The sequence below is a fragment of the Numenius arquata genome, chromosome 10, assembly GCF_964106895.1.
Source record: "Numenius arquata chromosome 10, bNumArq3.hap1.1, whole genome shotgun sequence".
Lineage (NCBI taxonomy): Eukaryota > Metazoa > Chordata > Aves > Charadriiformes > Scolopacidae > Numenius > Numenius arquata.
Window position 1 is genome coordinate 29219273 of NC_133585.1, and position 23833 is coordinate 29243105.

At 36.8% G+C, this 23833-nt stretch overlaps 1 protein-coding gene across 1 annotated transcript in view; it reads right to left on the bottom strand.

Moving 5' to 3' along the window:
• Positions 1-604: 604 nt before the first annotated feature.
• IL15 (interleukin 15) overlaps positions 605-23833 on the bottom strand; it is a 39119-nt gene continuing 15890 nt past the window's right edge. Inside the window, exons 3-7 of the mRNA XM_074154852.1 lie at positions 7004-7113; positions 4309-4390; positions 3783-3824; positions 2017-2160; positions 605-1446 (exon numbers count right to left, since the gene is read on the bottom strand). Coding sequence (XP_074010953.1) covers positions 1333-1446; positions 2017-2160; positions 3783-3824; positions 4309-4390; positions 7004-7113 — 492 coding nt within the window. The 3' untranslated portion in view covers positions 605-1332. The remainder of the gene's footprint in view (positions 1447-2016; positions 2161-3782; positions 3825-4308; positions 4391-7003; positions 7114-23833) is intronic.

Below are 23833 nucleotides of genomic sequence, written 5' to 3' on the forward strand. Positions count from 1 at the left end.
GATAGAGAAATGGAGGTCCATGGAGGAAAGGATTACTTCTTATGGATAGCTGTTGGTATGACATGGTTATGAATCATGAAGAAAACAGTTACTTTTGAAAGAGCTGAAAGAAGACTATGAAACATTTCAGAAATACCAGGGGACGTGACTGCACTGAGTCTTAGAAATACAGTTATCATGATTTCCAGTAATTGGTCAAAAGTGATTCCTTCATACTTCTTACCTCAAAAGAGACCAAAGTTACAAACTCTACTAGATAGGAAAGATTTCTACCACATAGAATTTAATTTTTTTTAAGTGTGTAAGGCTTGGTCACCTCCTTTATTCAGACAATGAAATTTACACTACTTCGGTTGAAATTTAAATTGAAATCTTTGGTAATTGCTGAAGGAACTGTAGTTTGACTAAGGTGGTATCTCTGTCAGAGGTAACAAATGAAGTAACAAAGCATGTTCTGTCATTGAATAGAGGAACCAAGCACCAGCATTACCTTCTGTTGAGAAGACTGGAGATAATTTTTAATACCCTTACGCTACCGTTGTACAAAAGGGAAAAAAGGCAAGGAACAGTCTTCAAATAAATATTATAATTATTATTTTTTTTTGCTTTGAATTCTTAAGTAAAACAAGTAATTGGGCTTACCTAAAACCATAGTAGAAATAAATATACTAAGAGATAACCAATAGACCTTTAAGACAAATAGGTCTCAGATTGTGTTTTGACACTAGTTCCTTGAAGGAATGTTAATGAAAAAAAAAAATAGCAAGGAAAACTGTCAGACATGAATAAGAACAGAAGTGAGAGATGAACTGGGATCTTCCAGGAATATAGATGGTAAAGGGATAGATTTCAGATAACAAAAATAGCTATAGCTAAATGCTTTAGCGGGTTATGATGATTTTATATTAATAATAATGAAAGAAAAGCTTTTCTTTGAAACCCCATTCAGTTAGCCCTGAACTGATGTTCATGAGGAGGTTCCCACTGCAGACATCCTGAGATAGATTTCTTAGAGAATTTTGTTGAAAGGTTGGTAAATTAGACAGGATTTCTTTTCCAGTGGACTTACCAAAAAATACGGATACTTTAAGTCAAGAAGAAGTTTTAAACCCTGTTAAATTCCTTTCATTTTTATTTAATAAGTAATATCATTTGTATGTATTCAGTTATGAATACATTGTGAATTACAGGGATTTTATTATTCTTTGTTTACATATTATGCTCTGTAAGTAGGATTGTAAGTGATGTTCTTTCCAGTTTATTGTTGGTGATAATGTAACTTCTCTGAGGATGTTTGTGGAAGAATCTTGGTTCCCAGCTTGTGTCTTTTGGTCACTGTTTGCATTCCTTCTGTATAACCTTGACAAAACTCTGTATAAATTCTGTAAAATTTTTTTCTTCATACTCTTCACATTCTTTGCATTTTGCTGATCTTGTGGAACTCAACTGAAAAACAAAATGCAATAGTAAAGCAGGATACTGATCTATTTATCCTGGTAGAGAACTAACCCTTGTTTGTTCTGTTTTTGTGAATAACTCCAATGCAGCCAATGCCTACACAGAGCGTTGCTGGAGGCTGCCATGGTACTTATGGTCTATGCAGCTCCTGGCTTGCTTTCTGAGCAGTATCAGCTTTGAAAGATGCAGCACTTCACTGAGAGATACAAGTGGCTGTCCCTTCGAAAGTTAGGATACTTTTCTCTATGTGTCTGAGTGTACCCAACTTTGGATACTGAAGTTACAAACTGTTATTTATACATACACATTCAAAACACCCTGACGTGTGTATGAATACACAGCAAAAAGTATTTGCTTTGATGGGAAAAAACCTCCCACTAAATTCTGCTTTTTCATTGTTGTATGTGTAGCTTTTTCACTGTCATATGTACAGGTAACTGGATCCCATTTGCTTTCACTTGTACCATCCCATCTTTATATAACAGAAGAGGTATTTCTTGTACTGAAGAAACTGTTTTGATTTGCCATTTTTTTCCACAGACTGTTGATACTACTTACCTTGTTATTTTCTAAGCTTGCATTTCCATTTTTCCATATGTTCAATACATCCTGTGTTTTGCTACAATTTTTGATAAGACATTCTTGAAGAATCACTTCCGTCTCTAAGAAAAAGCATCTAATTACAGGTTCTCGGCATTCTTTCTGAAAAAAATGGAAGTTGCAGTACTTTTACAACTAAAAAGTAATAAGCGACTGTAAGATACAATTTACTGTGAAGTGGCTGATTTTGATTTACTAGATATCTCTTCTTACTACTCAAATACTTTTAAATATCTGCAAAGATTGGCTGTGAGAGCTAATAACATAAAGGCCAGCCAATTTGCTAAGATGATGTAGTGTCTTGGTGAAGAACATAGGAAAATAATTAATTAGGATAGGAATTTGCAATATAATTAAACATAGTGGAATTAAATTAGTATCATTCTAAGTTCTAGAACTTTAATTCAGAAATCTGAATTCAGAGTTGGTACAGGAGAAGAGAAAGTAGGTATTACCTGTATTCCACAAATTGAAGGAAAGTAAACAGAGGAATTAATTTCTGCATCAAGTCAACAATAAAGCCAAGAAGTTGTCCCAGGTTGTCTGACTTTCATATCAGACTGTCCCACTTTAAGAAAATCTTCCTGACATTACCAGGTATTAAATCAGCCATTACAATGGATTGACCTCTCTGGCTCAGTTCAGTTAAGAGAATGTGTGTGTGGATGTGGACGTGCATGTTTTGTGACCTTTTTTCTTGTCATGTACAGGGCTAACTGTACAGACACATCAGATTCTGTGCTCTCTCAGGCTTGCCAGATCCACTGAGCATGCCAACATTGCTGTATTCTGCTTGCACACTGAGACTATTCTGCATTGAGGCAGTCGGTCCATCATTTCGAGGAAATCTTTCATTAACTCTTTATGTACAGGATTCGTGTATGGTCTGTGCTTGGCACAGTCCTTGTGTGAATGTTTATGTTGTCTGGAAAGCAATGTCTCAGAAGCAGGCTACTACCACAGCAATGAATGCAGCCAATTCCACCAGGGCAGTACCAAAGGTGACTGCTAGGAGTGGTCTATTGGCTGGATTCATTTACTAGGGGGGATGCATTTGTCCCATGGAGTGCAGACTGAGCTCCACAGCAACAGGTTATGAAAAAGTCTCTTCAGGAATGAGTTGATGGAAACTACATTTAAAGAGATCATATTTTCCATAGGTTTCTATGATTTTATTAAGAATTCCATTGACAAACTAACATAATTCATACTTTGCAGAATAAATTATAATCTCCAACTATAAATCCTTGAGAGTACCTAGCTTTTTGCTGCTAAGCTAAGGAATGAAAAAAGCAGAGAAATGCACAGGCAGATGCTGACAGTTATTCTCCATATTCCACTTCTCCAGTATTTTATTCCTTTAAATAGTGCATGGTGTTAAATAATCACCTTGGGAAATATTTTCTCTGTCACTTTTTCCCTCCCTCAAATTACAACCGAATACCAACATTATTTTAGCAGTGTTTGCTTTGATAATATAATTTTGGATCATCCTTTTTAATTGATTAATTTTAATAGCAGGTGATTCAATAAAAATAATTAATACCTGCTTACATAATTTATCATAAGTACTTTAACTAACAGAACTGTTCCTTCCAAGGCAAATTATTTGATTTCTGAAACTTTTCTCAAATTAGATCAAAGCTGCCTTATGAAAAAGTTGCTAGTAAAGAAATGAAGCTACCATATCAGACCAGTTGTTGTCAAATTTTAAGTTTACTTACATCCTCATCTGTGTTTGCAGTATATAAACTGACATCAATATCCTAAAAGAAAATAAGAGTTAGAATTATGAAAATTAACTAACAGATTTAGAGATAATAAAACTAACTCTGCAAGATATGGATGACCTCCAAGTTCAAAGGCCCAATCCATCCAGGTACTGGTAGCCAGCAAGTCAGGGGATCCACCTAGTAACCTGCAGGATGAGCTTCACTGTGAGGAGGGACTCATCAGAATGGAGTCCCACAATACTTGCTCCCAAGGAGCTAACTCCCAAGCCCACTGCCCCTTTTCTTAGGAAAAGTGAAAAAGAAAATAATATTTAATGCTAGAGTACGCAGTATTTGGTCAACTCCAATTCCCTTTTACCTTCTATTCTTTTGCTTCCATCCATGAAAGAGCATTATGCAAACACCCTCCCTTTTGCTGCTCCCTGTTACTGACACTTCTTAGCTGAGTACAGTGCTAAATATTTAATTATGTCTTCTCCTATGATTATATGAAATGCTGACTTTTTAATTAACTTACTCTGGATGTCTTGATCCGCTCCAAATCTTTCAGGACTTCCGCCCACTTGCAATGACCTGCTGCTGTCTTTGGTACATAAGCACTAGAACAGAAGAAAACCAATGACTATTAGGCTAAATAGTAGGTATACACAACTTTTATGCTGAGAAAAGGTCAGAGATTATTAAGATACTGTAGATACATTGTTTACATGTATATATACCTATGGTAAATGTGTGGGGCAAGTGTATTTGACAAATCATAAAATCATATACATAAAAACTGTATCTCAGAGTCACAAACTATATAAACAGTCAATGTGTTTTTTAAAAATACTGGTTTTATAGAACATAATGCAAGAGGAAGGTTCAACTACTTAATGTAAAATACAACAGTTCTTTTAAAGTATACAAAAAAATCACAAATTTCAAAGTCCCTTATACTGAAAATTTCCCTCCCTGCTACTATGGAATTTCTACCGTAAGCCCTATAGAAATATTACTTGTCATTTTAGATGTAATTTTTTGTGTACAGGAAAGCTTCCTCCTGCTCTGGGTAAGAGTTTGCTCAAAGTGAACCACTAAAGGCTAGAAGGAAGATTTCCTTCTCCTTGGAAGATTTCTGGAATGTGAATTGCAGTTTTAATGTGTCCGTACTTGGATCCTTCATTTGGATGCCTTTCAGTTCTGCTGTACTATAAGTAATATACAACAATGTAGGGAAAGACAGACAGAATCACAGAATGATATGGGCTTGCAAGGGACCTCTGGAGATCATCAAGTCCAACCCCCCTGCCAAAGCAGGTCCACCTAGAACAGGTTGCACAGGAACGTGTCCAGGCAGGTTTTGAATGTCTCCAGTGAGGAGACTCCACCACCTCTCTGGGCAGCCTATTCCAGTGCTTTGCCACCCTCAAAGTGAAGAAGTTCCTACTCATGTTTAGATGGAACTTTTTATGTTCAAGTTTGCGCCCATTCCCTCTTGTCCTGTCACTGGGCACTACTGAAAAAAGACTGGCTGCATCCTCTTGACACCCGCCCTTTAAGTATTGATAAGCATTGATCAGATCCCCCCTCAGTCTTCTCTTCTCCAGACTAAAAAGACCCAAGTCCCTCAGCCTCTCCTTGTAAGAGAGATGCACCAGGCCCCTCATCATCTTTGTAGCCCTCTGCTGCACCCTCTCCAGCAGTTGCGTGGGGAACTGGGGAGCCTCTTGAACTGGGGAGCCCAGAACTGGACACAGTATTCTAGATGGGGCCTCACCAGGGCAGAGTAGAGGGGGAGGATGACCTCCCTCCACCTGCTGGCCACACTCTTCTTGATGCACCCCAGGATGCCATTGGCCTTGTTGGCCACAAGGGCACATTGCTGGCTTACGGTCATCCTGTTGTCCACCTGGACTCCCAGGTCTCACTCTACACAGCTGCTCTCCAGCAGGTCAGCCCCTAGCCTGTACTGGTGCATGAGGTTATTTCTCCCCACATGCAGGACCCTGCACTTGCCCTTGTTGAATTTCATCAGGTTCCTCTCTGCCCAGCTCTCCAACCTGTCCAGGTCTCGCTGTATGGTGGCACAGCCTTCTGGTGCGTCAGCCACCCCTCCCAGTTTCATATCATCAGCAAACTTGCTGAGGCTACATTCCATCCCTTCATCCAGGTCATTGATGAATATATTGAAGAGGACTGGACCCAGTACTGACCCCTGGGGAAAATCATTTGTTATGGACCTCCAACTAGATTCTGTGCCACTAATCACAACCCTCTGACCTCTGTCTTTCAGCCAGTTTTCAATCCACCTCACTGTCCATTCATCTAACACACACTTCCTAAGCTTACTTATGAGGATGTTGTGGAAGACTGTGTTAAAAGCCTTGCTGAAGTCAAGGTAGACAACATCCACTGCCCTCCCCTCATCTATCCATCCAGTCATGCCATTGTAGAAGGCTATCAGGTTAGTCAGACATTATTTCCCCTTGGCGAATCCGTGTTGCCTACTTCTGATAGCTTTCTTTTCCTCCATATGCTTTGAGATGACACCCAGAACAAGCCATTCCATCATCTTTTCAGGGATGGAGGTGAGGCTGACTGGCCTCAACCAGGTGAAATTGTTTTGGGAAGTTGGTTTAAAACAAGCAGTTGTTAAGCATTTAAGCCTTACCCAAAGGCTCAAACATTACAAGATTTTTGGGAAAGAAAAAAAGGGGGGTTTATAACAAGCATCAGAAGACACTGTTTTTGACGGGGTAGAAAGAGAGAAGAAAGGTCAGACCTTAGCAAAGAGATTTGTCTGAAGGGGCACAAGGAGAAAACAAGTGGGGCGTGTAGCCCCTAGAAGCAGGGCCAGTTTTCTAAGACAGGAAACTGGAGTGAGAATGGAAGGAGGTGTGTCGTATACATAACTGAGCATACATATTTAAAAATGCTCACGTGGTGTTTTTTCATTGCAAAGACATATGACAATTGATGGAGGTCTTTAAATGCAACAGTTCCAACAACTTGATGGTTATCATGGAGATTAGGGCCAAGGTGCATTCTTGATCAGACCGAGCCTAGTCAAAGAGTAAATAAAGGGACTGTGGCCTGTGAAGCAACAGGGGACTGCATATCACGGCAGGAGAGCATCCACTCTCTAAAGGGACTGTAGGCAAGTAACACCTGTGATAGTAAAAATAAATAATTCAAATTTACTGTCTAATTAGCATTGACTTTGTAGTTACCATAGGAAGAAGATGATTAGTCCCTTCTCATTCTTTAAAAGGCAAAAGAAATGGCTGTTCAGAAGAAGATACAGCTGATATTGCAGACAAATACTTTCCAGGTGTGTTTTCTGAAAGACACAACCAAGACAATAGCTTGTCACAATTTGATTTCACAGGACTTTGCTTTAGTACTGACTTAATTAACCATTTTGACAAGACATTCCATCAAGTTAAGACTACCTGTTGGGTGTAGATTGAAAGACCAACTGATTTGCAGCTTGCAGAAATATATAATCACTTTACAAAACAGTTGATAGCAGATCAGATGCTAAGACACACTGCAAAATTCTGAACTCACCTTGGGCTCCCAAGGTATTTATCCTCTCATACTGCAGATGGCAATTTAATGCAGGGACAATAGTAAAGAATTATTTTCCACCCTGGAGATCTTTCCCCTGGCTACCTTTTGCCACCCAAATTCTATGCATTACCTACAATATTGTGGTTGCGTATATGTGAAACTGCATCAAATACATCAAATGCTATAGTTATGTGTATAGATCTTAAATATAATATTTAGATGTACTACATATTTATACTTCTTTACACAGTGTATGTACATCTAATAGTGGGAAGCGATGCGTTTAAGAATTCTGTCAGTGGAGTCTGGCAACTAGAAATAAGGAGGAGGTGTGAGCTGTGCATTGACCATCAGCAAACGTTTCTATGTGTACAGCCTGGGAACCTTTGTTCCAAAGTCACAAGCACTTTGCTTTAAGTTGATAGTTCCTTCACAGAGCTAGGTTAATTATCTGCAACTGTATTTTTGATCCAAGTTTTTATTTCCTATCGTATGTGCAACACTTTTATGTTAACTCACTCAAATGATGATTCTTTATCAGCGGTTTATTTACATACTAACTTGCAAGTGAATATTTAAAAATGGACCAGAGAACATTATAAATAAGAGCTAGAACTGTGCAGTGGTGAAAATACCAAAATGGGAGGTTAATCCATACATTGTCAGGTTTGCAACTAACTTGCTGAAAGCCACCTTACTATCTACTTACCATCTACTGGTACAGCCAGGAGAGTAATACTTATATGTATCACAGGGGACTTCTGAAGAGTAGTTGTAACAAGTATTTGTTACTCTCTTAAATAGAAAATGTTTTTAAAACATTGCAACTATTTTGCTTCCAAAACTCACAGATATAACGGAAATAGCATAATAACCTAATCATTACATGAATTTCCACACTCAGTAATGGGAAGCAGTGCCAGACACTTTTATCACCTGTGCATGTCCGAAACCTATTAAATAAGAAGTATGTAAATGAATGATAAATAATCTAAATTACGGTAAGGCCAGAGGAAGTAGTATCTTACCCATCTTCTGAACTATTTAAGTGTGGAATGTGCCATTTTATTGTTACACAAAGCATGTCTAAAAACAAGACTTAACCTGTTATTGTTTCCACAACAATTGGAGATTAAAAATACGTGAGTATTAAAACCAAAATATTAAGTATATAGAAGAATATATTTTTCCAAACATACAAGAATGTAATGGAAAAGAAATATTAACTGCTTGGCTATGGTCAAAAGAGCTAAATTGTTTTGTTACAGTACGACAGAAAGGCTGTAACCTTTCCATAGTTAATGTTTGATCTGAAATTTGTCATGGTGTTGGTTTTGTGGATAGTTTTGTTTTGTTGTGGTTTTTTTTTTATTTTAAATCTGCATACTAACTGTTTTGATTTGATTTGTCAGTCCTTAAAAAAAAATCCCATTTTGTTTTTTGTCTTTTTTTCTTTTAAATTTAATTGAAGTTCAAAAGTAGCCTTATGGGCAAACTCAAAGTACATTTAAAGAAATTTAAAATCTTGTTGAATACAGCTGAAGAAAGCATGTTTTAATCCCGTGTTTAATTTTTTAAAAACATTTTTAAACAAAACTACTTAAAATGTATCAAAAACATTTTACGATAGGTAAACACTGTGATCATTTTACAAGCCGGGTTTTATCAAATGAGATGACGTGGCTACAAATGAAAATACTGAAGACTTGTGTTTGGTCCATAAGCACTTACCAGCCTTATGTTTCATAATTAGCATTATGGAGGCTTAAAAAGCTGATTTGAGAGGGAGTTCCAGTCCAAATGCATTGTCAAACTTATGCTGTAGAACAAAGTGTTCAAGGTGAGGAAACTAATACATTATAGTACCTAATGAATAATGGGCCTAACTAATGGGTTATCATTAGTTTGTCATTTGTTTTCTTTTTTTAAGATGTGATGACAATGGAACACTGTGTTCTTTTAATGATTAAGGTAGTTACCTTGCTCTTTTGTTTTCTAAAATACGGTAGGTAACTTTGGTAACTTTTTTATTGTAATGAAATAATCATTGCTAATTTAAAATAAAAGCTTAGTTTTTATGATAGAGAACTTCACTGATTGTAAAATATATTAAAAAATACATGCATACTCTAAAGGATATTCCATTTGTTTATAGAGAAAGAGGTTCTTAATGTCCAGTAGATCACCTAACACATTCCTTTCAACAATTCAGGGCCATTTCTACTTGAATTTCTTCATTATTTCATCCAAACTGTTAGTTAAAAACATAAGAAATGTTAGCTCACTTACATGCTTTGACAAATTATTCTCCCGCCTTGAACGCTCAATGTTGTAATGTAAAAATTTTCTTTGGCTATTGTCAGTTTTTAACTTCTACTCTGTTTAATCATTAACCAATTACTCTCTGTATTCATTGCATCTCTGATACTTAACCCTTGTTTTATGGAGGCTTGAACTTTGGACAAGGGAGCTGCTCATATTTAAATACATACATATTCTTATCTGTAGATTGTGTTCTGATAACTTGCAGCTAGGGTAAGGATTAAAGCCTGTGTTATTCCAAAATGCAACTGAGAGTTATGATATACACAATAATCTGTTTGGTAAAGGAATACCGTTTTTTTTATAATGAAGTTAAAATCAAGCACTTTAAGAGCAGTTACCACTGAGTGAAATCTAAGCCACAGTAGTACTGTTTTTAAAGAAGTAAACATAAGCAAATGACAAAACTTTTCTTTAACAAGGCAGAAACACTTGCTGATTTTGCTGTTTTGGCTGTCACAGAAACGATAGTCTAACCATAATGTTAGTCAAAAGAAAATATTTGTAGCTCTTTACAATATTTAAGTTACTTGCGAAGGAAAGTACTGAAAGCTAAAATTACATGTTTTTGTAACATATATCAAAATGTTACATATATCGAAATTATATATCGAAATTTCTTATAATTTCTTATATTTGCTTATAGATTTGTCAGTGAATCCTTGAGATGTGATATTTATAACTAAGAAAGTTTAGTTCCTGTGCAAGTTGGTGTTATCTACAAAGGTCCCCTCTTTTTATTGCTTATTTTGAACTGTATTTTTATTCTTTCTTAGAAAATTTAGATTCTGAACCTACAAGTCCTTGGCCACCTCTTGTTTATGCGTGCATATGCTTTCAGTACTGTTCCTCAGTGTAAAACAGCTCTTTCCTTCATTGGGATGTCTCTTTGATAAGTAAGTAGACAGCAGTCTTTTCTCAGCCTTCATTTTGCTAGACTATTGTACTAGGTCTGGTTGGAATGGAGTTAATTTTCTTCATAGTAGATGGTTTGATACTATGTTTTAGATTTGTGACCAAAACACTGTTTATAACCTGCCAATATTTTAGCTATTGCTGAACAGTGCTTCCAAGGCTTTCTCTTTTTCTCACTTTGCTCTCCCCTACCACCCCCAGCGAGTGGGCTGGGGGTGTACAAGAGTTTTAGAGGGGATATGGGCAGGACAGCTGACCCAAACTGAGCAAAGAGATACATCACACCGTATAACATTGTACTTAGTATTAAAAGGAGGGGGGGAGTTTTTCAAAGGCAACCATTGCTTGGAGACTGTCTGGGCATCGATCTGCTGGTGGGAGGTGGCGAGTGATAGCTTTTGCATTACTTGGGTTTTTTTTTCTTTACTTATTAAACTGTCTTCTTCTCAATCCCTGAGTTTTTCTTTCTTTTACCCTTCAAGTTCTCTCTCCTGTCTGGCTGGGGTGGGCAGTGAGCAAGCGAATGGGTGGCAGCTCAGTTGCCAGCTGGAGTCAACCCACTACAACTATGCAATGCAATCTCTTGCATACACTTGCCTCCATTTCTGTGATCTTCCTAGCAATCCTCATCTGCTTCATTGCTCTTGAAAACAAGGGACTAGAAGTATACAACACTCTATGATCTCATGAAGGATTTAGAAACTGGTGCTAATATTTTCACTTCCCATGGGGAATAAGGAACTGCCTAGTGCCAGTGTTTTTTTAGTGACTGTATTACAGTGGTAGCTCATACCTCAATAATATGTTCCCCTGCCAGAACTTTACATCCACGTCTTTCACAATCCTGGGAGGTCTGAAGAATCTTTCACTATTTGCAAAAAGCCCTCTCCTCCCTTGCCAAAAAAAAACCAAAACAAACAGCACAAAAAGCCAAAAGTCTAACTTGCTTAATTTTTGATTACTCTCAATTTTTCCCTAACTTCTTGACCTTGTTCATCCTTGGCTTCTTGGTTTTCCTCTCTCTTTTGTGTGTATGATGTGTTGCTCCTCTCTTATTTGTTGCCATGCGATGTCTTGTTTCAGCCCATTTCTCATCTTCATTCTGTAGTGCAATAGACCTCTTCTTGCACATTATTTATCCTATGTTAGTCAGTCTCTATTTCTGCCCTGTTCTACAAATATGTGTCCTCAACACTTTTTCTTTGACGTCTTGTGAAATAAAGGGCTGTAAATCTTCTCTTTTCTGTTACTGTTGCAAATTTCCCTCTAAAATCGTACCATCGCCTCCAACTGTAGTCCTTGGAAGTTTTATTGAGCAACATCTCAGGCATACAGTGGATTTTTCAGATTCATACTCAAGGACTGTCTACGTCGTGCAGCGCTGAGCTCTACACCCATTCATCTGCATGTTTTCTGCAATTCTTCTCCTTTGGTCTGCTTTGCCACAATAATTATAGCCTCCTTTAGAGAACTCTGCCTCCTCCCCCAACAATATCTCATCCTATGGCACTTATTCTGCTGTTCTCTGTTTGTTGGCTCTGCTAATTAATTGTTCTGTCCTCTTGTACTAGGGCAATCCCTTTCAAGGGGACAAAGCGCTAAGTAGCTGCACAACTAGAGTGCTGCATCTATTTAAGGTTGTGTATTGTGCATAACAGTATAATATTCAAGCTCCTTCTCTATGCTCAGAAGCATAGAGAGCATTGTTAATGTCAGAATCCGTAAGACTGGGAAGAAAATCAGATGTTTTTCCCATTTGTATCCTAGTCTTGTAAAAAAGCAGCTTTTCTTTAAAAAAAGATTTCTTTTTTTTTTTCAGGAGAGAAGCCGTGGAGACTAAAGATTCCATAAACTAATGGAAGTGGCTAGAAAAGGAATGGGACCCATAAAGAAAGCAATGCTTCTGAAGTAGGTAGATGTTTCAGTATTGAGGCCTTAAATAAGTAATTTTGAAATCAAATTTTCATGTATCATGAGTAAGTTTTAGGGGAGAGACCTGTTCTTAATGCCTTGTTATGGAGTAAATTCTGGAAAACACTGCAAGTCAAAGGAACAGACTCACTGAAGGATCTCTCTGCTCTTTCATTCCTAAATTCCTCTAGACAGTTTAAAGGGAACAACCAAAGATAAACAAACAAAAAACCCTGAATACGTATTAATGTCAGAATGTAGTTATTGTGATGGGATAGAATTCAGAGATAAAAACAGAGAAACACATTAATATACTCTGAGACTACAAGAAACTCTGTAGCTGATGCTACCTATAGGTGCAGCCCTCTAAACACACCTTGAGAGTAATTTCATTTGTGTGTTGTTACCAATATCAATGGAAAGTAATATTTTCCTGGGAAGGAATCTAGTACCAGGGCCTTAAATCCTTTCCCAGTTTCTACTGACTAGTCCCATCTATCAAAGAAATGTATTTTACAGCTCTGGTAAACTCCACTTGATGCAACAACCATTTAAAAGTTTCTTCTTTGCTATCATGGTGCCCAAATCCATTATGATTCCACAGCCATTTTAGTTCCTCTTCTCACTTCGTACCCATCTTTGCATAGAAGCCTAGGAAATCAGCCCTCAGGCTCCACCAGGTGTTACCAGCAGCTCTCCTCCTCAAGGTTTGAAGGCAAAGAGCAAGCTTTACATGTTTCTGTCTAGCTAGTACTTACTGATCCAGAAAGGAAGTCAGTGGAATTATTGAGTGTTAAACCAAATCACGTGCTTGAATGCTTGTCTGGATGAGAGCCAAAACATGCCTTAGATCGTTATGTCTTCAAGCCTTTATTCCACTAAGCTGAAGTGCTTTCCTAGAAGTTTTGTATTTAGCTAGAGTTAGGCAGGCTAAAGCGCTTTTGCAGCTGCCATTTTAAAATGGGGCATTCTTTAAATATTATTCCCATTTGATTACTTCCCTTTCACACACACACACCCCTGGAACTCGAGCTTTCCTTGGTTTATTTTATAGTGGTGACTTTCCTGTGGAGTACTGTTCTACCTAGGTTATTCTGCTTGTTCGTGAGTAGTGTTGACCTTCAAAAGAGTATTCTCAGTAATCAGCATGGCAGGAAACTCTTTCAGGTTAATGAATTTTTCATTTATGTGCTCTTGGTTTGCTTAAATACTTGTTGATTTGCTTTTCACGGTCATCCAGTAGGAGTTTCTTCTCCCATATGCTCTTGGTAACTGGCATTTATGCCAGAAAGTAAAGTTTACAATGCCTGTTTGAAAATTTTGCCAAAAGGTCACAGAGTCATTGCTATTCAGCTCAATACCTTAAACATCAGAATTTGAAATGTAAGAAGTTAAATATTTCCTTTGACCTTTTTTTGCAAAACATGCTTGAGGCGTGGAGCTCATACCACTGCCTTATGAAGATGTGTCATATACTTGGCTGTAGGCCTGAGAGGAAGTCTGTCCTTGTTGCAAAGAAAGATTTCATACCTTTCCAAAGAACCTTAGAGCCACAGTAGCAGTGAAACCCAACAGAAGTGCTGCAGTATTTCAGCATAAGTATTACAAGTTGACTATAAGTATGAATATTATAAACTAAGAGCTTTCCTTGTAATCTGTCCACTTTCACTCATTTGTCAGTCACAGTCTCAGAACAATGCGCACTGCATGACCACAGGCCTCTTCCGTTAATAGCTCTGCTTGAAATAGGGGTGCCAGGTCCCCATTGGCATAATTGAGAAACCAGGACATCAAACATATTGCTTACTCATTTGTTGCTGTCAATTCGGCATCTCTCTTAAGCGTTTTTTTTGTTTAAGCATTTTTTGCCAGCTGGCAAAATCGATCCGGAAAAGAAAGCTAGTACATGCTTCTTTCTTTTTATATCCTTCCATGTAATGTCAGTCTTTTCAAGGTATCAATCACTTACTAAATTATGAAAAATCAACTTAATGTTGTCCTGATGCAAGCACATATGACAGTAATGCTAGGTTTGCTTGACAAACGCTGTCACTGATAAACTGCCACTTTTGGTAGTGGCAAAACTAATGAGTTAAAGATATAATCAGTAAAGTAAAGAGAAAGTACACAGCAAAAAACACATTTGTAGGGCACAGATGGTTAGCTTCAACCATTTATCCCCAAAGAATCCCCCTCAGGATGCAATATGCAGTAATTAGTGAAAAGGTACTTCAGGGTACACTCTCCTGGATTTGTCAGCAGTTGAATCACAGGAGACTTGAAATGTAAAGGATATTAATAAAAACAAAAAAAAAAGCCAGAACTAGTCAGTGCTGAAATTTGTTTAGCAAAATGTGTCCTGATCTATATATTCTGTTAGGCACTCTCTGTAAATATTATTTGTGATATATTTCATGCCATGACAACAAATATCCAACAGAGAACAAAAATACAATTAAGGATAAAATCTTTGTGCATTTAGAGGTAGGATGTTATCATCTAAACCAGAGCCAAACACAGAAACTAAACAGTAAAAAACATAAAGCATGTCATACTGATATATAAAAGTTGGAAATCCTGAGACCATAAAATAGTTATCACAGGAGAAACTACTGGACAAATAATAGCTCAGACTTAGCAAAATACAGCTCAGCTCAGAGACTGTGAATAATATCATATGCTAATAGAGGTCTGTAACACACTTGTAATAAATAGAAGACTAAAAGTAGCAAATGCAGTTCTCAAAATGGTAAAGCAATGCAGTATTTTCGAAGCTTTTTTAAAAAAAGAAAATTATAATCCATGACCCTCTCTTACGATGATACTTTTAATGGAATTTACTGGATCCTGAGGTAAACAAGCAGGATGTAGTTTGAAATACTCTAGTTTTTCTTGTGCTGTTACTATTCTTTAAAGAGCAGAATGAAATCTTAATGTGTGTCAATTGCCATAGCTTTACTGAAACCAAAGAAGTTATTTCCTTTTCCAGAGTGGCTGAGAATTTGACCAAAATGTTAACCTGGGAAAAACAGATTTATTGAACAACTGAGGAAAGTAGTACACAAACTTCCAAAAGAAATACTATAAACAGATCAATAGGCAGAAAAAAGTTAGTATCAGGATTCAAAGAAAGAAGAACAAAACATCCCTACTGCAGATTTGTTTCATATTTCTGCATGGGGAAGGCAAACAAATTTGGAAAGGAAATTATTTCTTCTTTCTATTACTCTGTCACTTATAAATAACAATGCAGTAAGACTTACAGCAATTGAGCAATCATCCTTAGTTTCTTGCCTTAGGATACAGGAAATGCTCCAATGTGAGCTACAGAAACCTCCCCCTTCCTTGTAAATTTTGAATGTATTTAGGGGGAATGTAACAAATTATGAGACTGCACTCTGAACCACTTTTTCTGTATGTGTGCAAGTGGTGAATGCAATACACTAGTTGTCGTTATTTGAGGTTTCTTCAATTTGTATGGATGATGATTTTTCTTCATTTCTTGGCACCCAAACCCAGAAAGTATAGAGGAATTGAAGAGGTTGTGTGTTGTAAACTAATGAGAGCTGAAACAACACTAAATTATATTAAGCTGGTTTCTGTATCATAGCTCTTAAAAAAGAATAAATGGTAGTCATAGCTCTTAACAGTGCAGCACAGCACTCATCCAGAAAACTTCAAATTTTCTTTTAGACAGGGTAAGATGAGTCTACTAGCCAGTACATTAATTTAGACAAAAGTGTTTTTAAAAAGATTGAAAAGTGTACTTCACAGGAATGTTAAAAGCAATTGTATATAAAATAATTGGCAAACCCGGGGTGCCTTTATATTATAAAACTATGTAGAACAACATTATTGAAAAGGAGTAAATTCTTGGATAAAATTACAAGGGATTGCTTACTTCATTGGTTTAACATACAAGATGTTAAGCCAAAAGCAACTCACTTTTTTGACAGTAATTAAGTGATAATAATTGTTTCTGATATGCTCATACAAGATGCAAGATAAACTGTAAGAAATGAAATACACATTTTAAGTTTAACCCATGACCACATTGCAAAAAGTCAACCAATTCTATTAAATTAATATGTATGTATATATGTATTACAGAATTATGATTAGTCTTGCTAAGTAAAATTAATACTTCTTACAAACTGGAACATGCACATCTAAAGATGTGCATCTTTAGATCATCTTTACATCTTTAGATGTAATCTTTAGATCAACATCAATCAATAAAATATATTAAAAAAAATTAGTCCCATTTTCAAAACGGACTGCTTTCAGCAGCTCCCACTGAAATAAATGCTTGATTCAGCTGTAGGGAACCGGTCTAGCAAATGTGCCACATCCACCTCGTGGGAAGGCATAAGAGGAGGGTAAGCTAAAGATAATATTTACCCAGTCTTTTTTTCAAGCAAGTTTTTTTCATCGCTTTTGAATGGCAAAATTAGAAATTAGTTCTATGTCATTCTAAACGAGGGCTGATGCAGTGTTTGACCTGCCTTAAAAACATAGTCTCTTTAAAAAAAAAAAATATATAAATAAATTTACCAAAGATACTAATAACTGTGTGTCATACTGTTTGCCTGAACAATACTCGGTTTGCTGAAGGCAATATAGCCCTATCTTATATAGGCTTTCCTTTACCCTCCCACCAGGACTACTTACTGCTTGCTTGCTGCCAAAGGAAGGTATCGAATTGTCCTGAATGGAAGCACAACATTGCAAACTAACTTTGTTGTCTCTCTTTGAACAGCTAACAAAGTTTGATTTTGACAGATATCCACCCAAATGCCATGTAAGGTCCGCATGGTTGGTAAAGCTAGAATCAGTTTTAGAAGTCACCAAAAATATGGCCATTTACATACAGCTTGGGACCTTCTGGTCTTTATGCCAAAATAAGCATCATGCATACTACACGTAGAGACACCTGGCAGAATGCAACTGAAATGAAAGCAGTAAGGAAAATTCACATGAATTATCACAGATGAATCCCAAGCTGCCACCTGGCCTCTGAAACTTCCCTGACTAACTTTTAGAAGACCTTAAGACTTAGCTTATACTGAAGTCTTATGATTGCATTCTCTATGACTCACGCTATTAATAATAAATCTCTGGGAATTTCAGTGTGGCCTCAAGAGGCCAAGAAACCAGATGACTTTGTGCACGAAAGCATTCTTCTTTGTTGGTTTTTGGTTTTTTTTTTTAAAACTTAACCGATAGCATTGGATGCCTGTTTCCACATGGGAACAAAATGAGAACAAAATGTTACACCTATCTCAGGTCAGAGCGAGCACACTGGCACACTCTTACTACTTTCAAAGATTACAGCAGCTCCCAAACCAAAACCAGAGTTGTCATCATTGCAAACACTTATTCTAAGGATCAAGATGGCACAATAGGATCTGTCACTAATGTTCCTACTGTCCTCTCCATAAGACATGCAAGCTGGATAATCAGCATTGCAGAGAGTATGGCTGAAATGTGTAGACTGAAGAATTTTACACTTTCCTTCCCTAAAATCAGGAACTTCTACATTTCTGAGATCACTGATTTTTGTTCCAACTTTCTTCTTCAGAAGTTGAACTCCTGAACTTAGTGAACTAGTCTCCTCCTCCTAAGAACACACACCTAGAAATTTTCAACACTTCTGAAAGAACAGGTCCAGCACCATCTCACTCCCAGAAAACAAAACTTTCTTAATTTTTTTCAAAATTTTATGTCTGTTTGATTTTTCCTGACGTGAGCTATCCGTTCCTGCAACTCTACAGTACCCCTGCTGTATGCCATCTCAGAAAATTGATTAGGCAAGATTTAATACTATTATTTGGATTGAGCCTGCAAGTTGCTGTGTCTGCTCTTTTCCCACTGGGTTTACTACCTTTTGTTTTCAGAACCTGACTGACATCACTGATCTTTGTCTGTACGGGCAGCCAATAACAGTTTTGCATCAGAGTAGCCACGCAGGAGTCATCTTGTTGGAAACGTGTTTTATATTAAAGCTTCTTTACACAGCTTTTGGGCACTCAAAGGCCTGCAGAAAATCCTGTTTTAAGAGGTATGTCACACATAATGACTCTTCATTACCCCCTATTGGTCTCCAGGTAGTATGTACCTTATGGGTAGGTCGTAATAGGCAGATAAGAAAGGGTTATATTCCTTACAGGTTAAAAATTAGGTACATGTCCCTGATATGAATTACAGAAGCACATTGAATTTAGGGATAGCAGCGCTGACTGTAGGCAAAAGAGCTCTAGGCCTGATGTCTCCAATCGCAGCCGGTTGTGAATGCCCAGGGAAGAGTGTACTGATAGCTCCCTGGTATATCCTCCAGTCTCCAGCAAAAGAGAATGCAGATAAAGCTTGTCAGATTTGGGGCTAGTGTTTTCAAGTTGATAACTTTTCTAGCCTTTTTCCCTGCTGTTTATCAGTATAGATAAAGATTTGCTTTTTAATGGATTTTTTTAGAATTTTATGGAGCAGTTACTTCTATGTAAATATTTTCTTCAGCTTACCTTTCAAATTTTGACAGGCAATGTTAATTTCTAAACTTTAAATATGAGGGTAATTAATGAGGTCTCTTCATAATGTAATTTTCTAAAGAGTGCTGCTTTTACAAGCTAGTATAGCCTAAGGGAATGTATCGTTCATTTTTTAGGTCAGCTTGAGTTTTCCAAAAGTCACAATGTCACTACATTGAGTAAACATACATATCCTTTTCAGACATTACAATAGAACAAATGCTGGTATTTACTCTTTTCCTGAAAAAAAAACTGTTTCATTTCTTTGTGGTTTTGATCTATTTATTTTTGTTTCGGTTCACCAGGCACTGTGAGAACATTTTCATCATTTGAAATAGCTATTTCAAAACTGAGCAACCTAGTTGAAAGTGAGAAAACAAACTTTCTTAGTTGCAAACTATGAATAAAAAAATGCACAGAAGGGCTGTCATTTACTAATTTTAAATACCTGAGACAACATACCATATTTTCAAGGTTACTTTTGGTATCAAAGCAGGCATTTAAAGAATTCTTCAGAGCACATAGCAAAGTTGCATCCCATAGACCCAAACTTGTGGTCAGCTGAGAGGATGATAAATATCAGTTTATTCTATCAGTTTCAGTAAAAGTGAAGCATTTATACTACTCAAATGCCTAGTATATTTTTTCCAAAGGTACTTCCCTGTCCTTCAGAAAATCTGAGATACTCAGTAGAAAGAATAACCTATTACTTTGAGAATGCTCCTTTTTTCTTCTATATCAGAAATAGTTTAGCTACTCATATTTAACTCATACAAGACAAGATTCAAATATTCTTTGAGCATGTTGCTTCCAGTCCCATTTCTTTGGAATGAAAGCTGACAAAAGTTGTAGGCAAATTACAAAACAACAACATAGCAAGAAAAAAGTCATAATTCACAATCTTATAGGAGAAAAACATTGTCACAGTTAAGAATATGAGTGTATAACTTACAAAATTCCTTAAGAAATACGGCATGGTATGTTTTTTCTGGTTAGAAATACTAAGTATTACATTTAAAGTAAAGGTTTCTTTAATTTGGAAAAACTATTAGTGGTCCTGTGAACTAGAGAATATGACCTCTTCTTTAGAAAATAATTGAAGTATAAACAGAAGCCAAAATTAATATCCATTATTTAAATGAAGTTTTTTTTTCTTTGCTGATATTTAAGTCAGCACAAAACAGGTGTCTTAAACTGCTTTGAGATAAATCAGTTTGTCCCAGTTCTTGGATGCTACCATAGCTTCATTATGGTCTGAGCACTGAGCTGTTTAGAAGGGTGCTGGCAAAAACCTTCACCTCCTAGGAAGCACAGAGGATCACCCATAGCTATCTTGTTGGATCACCTTCTTATTGAAAGGTCACTTCTACAAAGTGTAATACAAAACTTGAGTTGGCCTTCTCGACATTTATATGTCAGTTCACTTTGAGTGCTGTACCTTACTCAGACTGGTAGTCAAATTATCTATTAGTTTCTTGTTAAAAATTGTCACATATGCACAGCACAGAAATTGGCATTATTGTCAAGTCATTCATCTTTAGCTGCATGAAAACTACTAGAAAACTACTTTGTCCTCATTATGACCCATGTATCTTGAAATCGCACACAGTTTAAAATGAGACCTGAAATATTCATGTGTCATTTAAATTATGCAAAATAATCTGCAGGCATCCATAAAATCTTATGAATCTGAGAGATATTTTCAGTTACATGAGGGCAGGAGATAAGTGGGCGTTTCGTCCTTAAAAAAAAAAAAAAGGGGAAGAGGGAAGACAGAAAAAAGAAGGAATTGTTTCAAAAGTAGAACAAAAAAAGTTTCACAAAGATCAAAGATTCCCTTGGGAAAAAAAGGCTCATAGATACTCTAACAGTGAATCTATCAGTAGTGTATGTGCTCTAGACATTTCTGTTGTGTCACCTTAAGTTCATAATATGTTCAGGTGCTGTTCGATAACTGCTAACCAAGATAACAAATGTTAGTAGATAGGCGGTTTTGAGTAGAATGCACAAGTCATGTGTTTTTGATTATTGAATAATAGAAGAGAGAGAGTAGGAAAGCCGTTGAGCTGCCTGGATTATAGGTGTCCAACGGCTGGAAAAGGTGACTTTTTAGAAAGGAGGCACACTTTTGTGTTCTGATCAGCTAGAGAGAATGCAAGTGGTAACAGCAGGTACCCACAACAGAATTTTCAACTGGATTTATGCCCATGGGGAATTCAGAGCCAATGCACCATAGCTCTTCACTAGGGTTTGCCTGTATTCTCTCTAGCTCCCAGTTCCTTGCTTCTACTTGGTAAGGTAGTGAATGCAAACAAATTGATTTTAAACTACTGGCTCCTACAGGGAGAAATGACAGCATCAGCTGAGGAATGTGTATAAAAATCAATGTCTGTAGTAATGACCCAACTGTTTTATATTCCCAAAACATTTTTGACTAATCAGGGTAGGCATCCATCCAGTTACAGATCACATGTGGTAGAAATCACATTCACACCAGAACACAGGGTAGGTTCAGTCTGTGAAGATCACCTTTTAGCTCCTGGTGCTAGAACACCTCTAGAAGGTCCCCTTCATCCTCAAGCTGGTAATCAGAAGTATTCTATAATAAATTATATCACAGTAACTTGTAGAGACCACATAGATGTTTCAAGAGTCCTCCACTTGAAACTGAGATAAAAATCGTGTAAATACAGAAACTTGATATGTTTTCCTTCAAAAACTTCTTCTTTAAGTTTTACCATAAAAATTAAATAAAGGGCGTGTTCCGTGATAAGCTTTTATTTCCACTTTTACAGAAAATGAATGCTGGACTGACGCACCAAAGTATTTTTTTAAATCTCGAAGTTAACCTACACAGAGTCTTCATAAAGGTACATGTTCTTACTCTGATAATAGACTCTTTCTGTATGATATCGTTACCTCTTGTATATTTGAATTCTATTTTTAGAAAGGATGAATGCAATACAAAAGAACATTTTAACTATGTAATTTAGCAGAAATAGAACCAAGCTCTTTGATTCATGCACCAATCAAATGTAAAATAGCTTAATGCATCCCTTTAATAATCTAAAGCCTTGCAGTTTTTATAGAGCTGAGAAATCTATTTAGATGCTTTCTAGCAACGTTTTGGGTCTGGTATAAATCTTCTTCAGTAGTCATATTCTGACATGAGAGTAGTATATGAATGGTTTTGAAGATTTTTGGAAAAAAAGGATTTGCCTATTCCTCCTAACCATTCCTGTTGTGATGTGGCTGATGTACATTTTTCTAAATTTCCTACCTGCTTTTAATTGTCCTGCATGGGTCTGCAGGTGCTAAGCAGAAGTGAGCAAAGCCAAGCACAGGAGATCAAAATGAATGGAAAAAATACCAGGAAGCTTCAGTAGTTTTCCCAAGGCTGTGTTTATTCACTTTGGTTGTAACAATCTCCTAATGGTGTCAATTTCTCAATTCCTTTTGTTGGGGAATTGCAGAGGGTACTGATTAACCTTCAGTCAGAGGATAAGCTCAGTTAAAGGATACTTATTCAGTCATTTCCAAATTGTGGTTAAAATTTCACTAACAAGATTTCACTAATACACAGCCAACTCTTGTGTATCTGATTTTTGTCTTTTTTTAAAGCAGAGTGAATAATGGGAATTAATTTCAACAATTTTAGTTACTTGAATATCAGAGTGATTACTATCAGTAAAAGATAATAGCTTCGCTGAAATGAACTGATTGTATTTGCCTCTGTTTGAACTCATTTTGTAGAAAAAAAAAAGTGGAGATATCACCTACATTTTTGAAAAATTGGTGGTTTTTGAGAATTCATACTTTGTGTTAACGCTACGCTACTTTTTGTCTAATGGTAGCAACTGAAAACATCTGCTAAGATGGAACCTAGAGTGCTATACTCTAAACTGTGTAAACCTGTAATTAAGGCTAATGTTTTCCAAAAGAGATTACAAAACACCTCAATAAGACAGACAAAATGCAAAAAGGAAGGAGTTGTTATGTCATTATTATTGCTGAAGAGCTGAGTCACAATAATACTGCTTTAATGGCCCCTGGTCATGCATAGGATTTGTGCAGCTGAGAATTCAGCTCAGAAGTGAGCTGAATTCTACTGAATGCCAGTGTGGATTTTCATGTGAACAAGAAAATTACATTAGTTTCTCCTCTGTGTTCACACAGTGGAATTGTTCTCGAGATACTGGCTACTGAACCAAACACTTCGTAGCTAAAATCTCGGTCACAGCTAGGGCCAGGTTTCAGTGGTCTTGAGACACTGCATTGGTTTATTATGCGGTATCATAGTACACATTAGTCACAGACTAGAAGAGGCTTCTGGGAGTCTAATTCCTAGTTTCAAGACATAACCAAAAGCCAATCTCTGCTTTTTTTGCCTAGTAGCTAATGCTTCTAGAGAAGATTCTTCAACATTCTTAGGGAGCTATCTGTCTCATATGACAACTGGATATCACATCTTAATCTCTTGTAGGAACATCATGTGGACTCTTGCTTCTTAAAATGGAAAAGGATATGAAAAAGAAGATAAAGAAAAACTTTCAAGGACATCTAACCATTGCCTGTTGCCAGCATATTCATAAGAACCTCTGAAAGGGGAGCTGCTGGGAAGAATGGGTAAGTAAAAGATACTGTGGAATTTGGATAATGCCAGACCTTGCTACTGCTTGAGGTAATTGTTTTCAGCTGACGGAACAAAAATTTAGTCCTAACTTATTTGGCACTTCGAGCATTTTTTTTTTGTTAAAGATTGGTAGATAAAATGGCCAAACTCAAACTTTTACAACCCAGAGAATGTACTCTTTT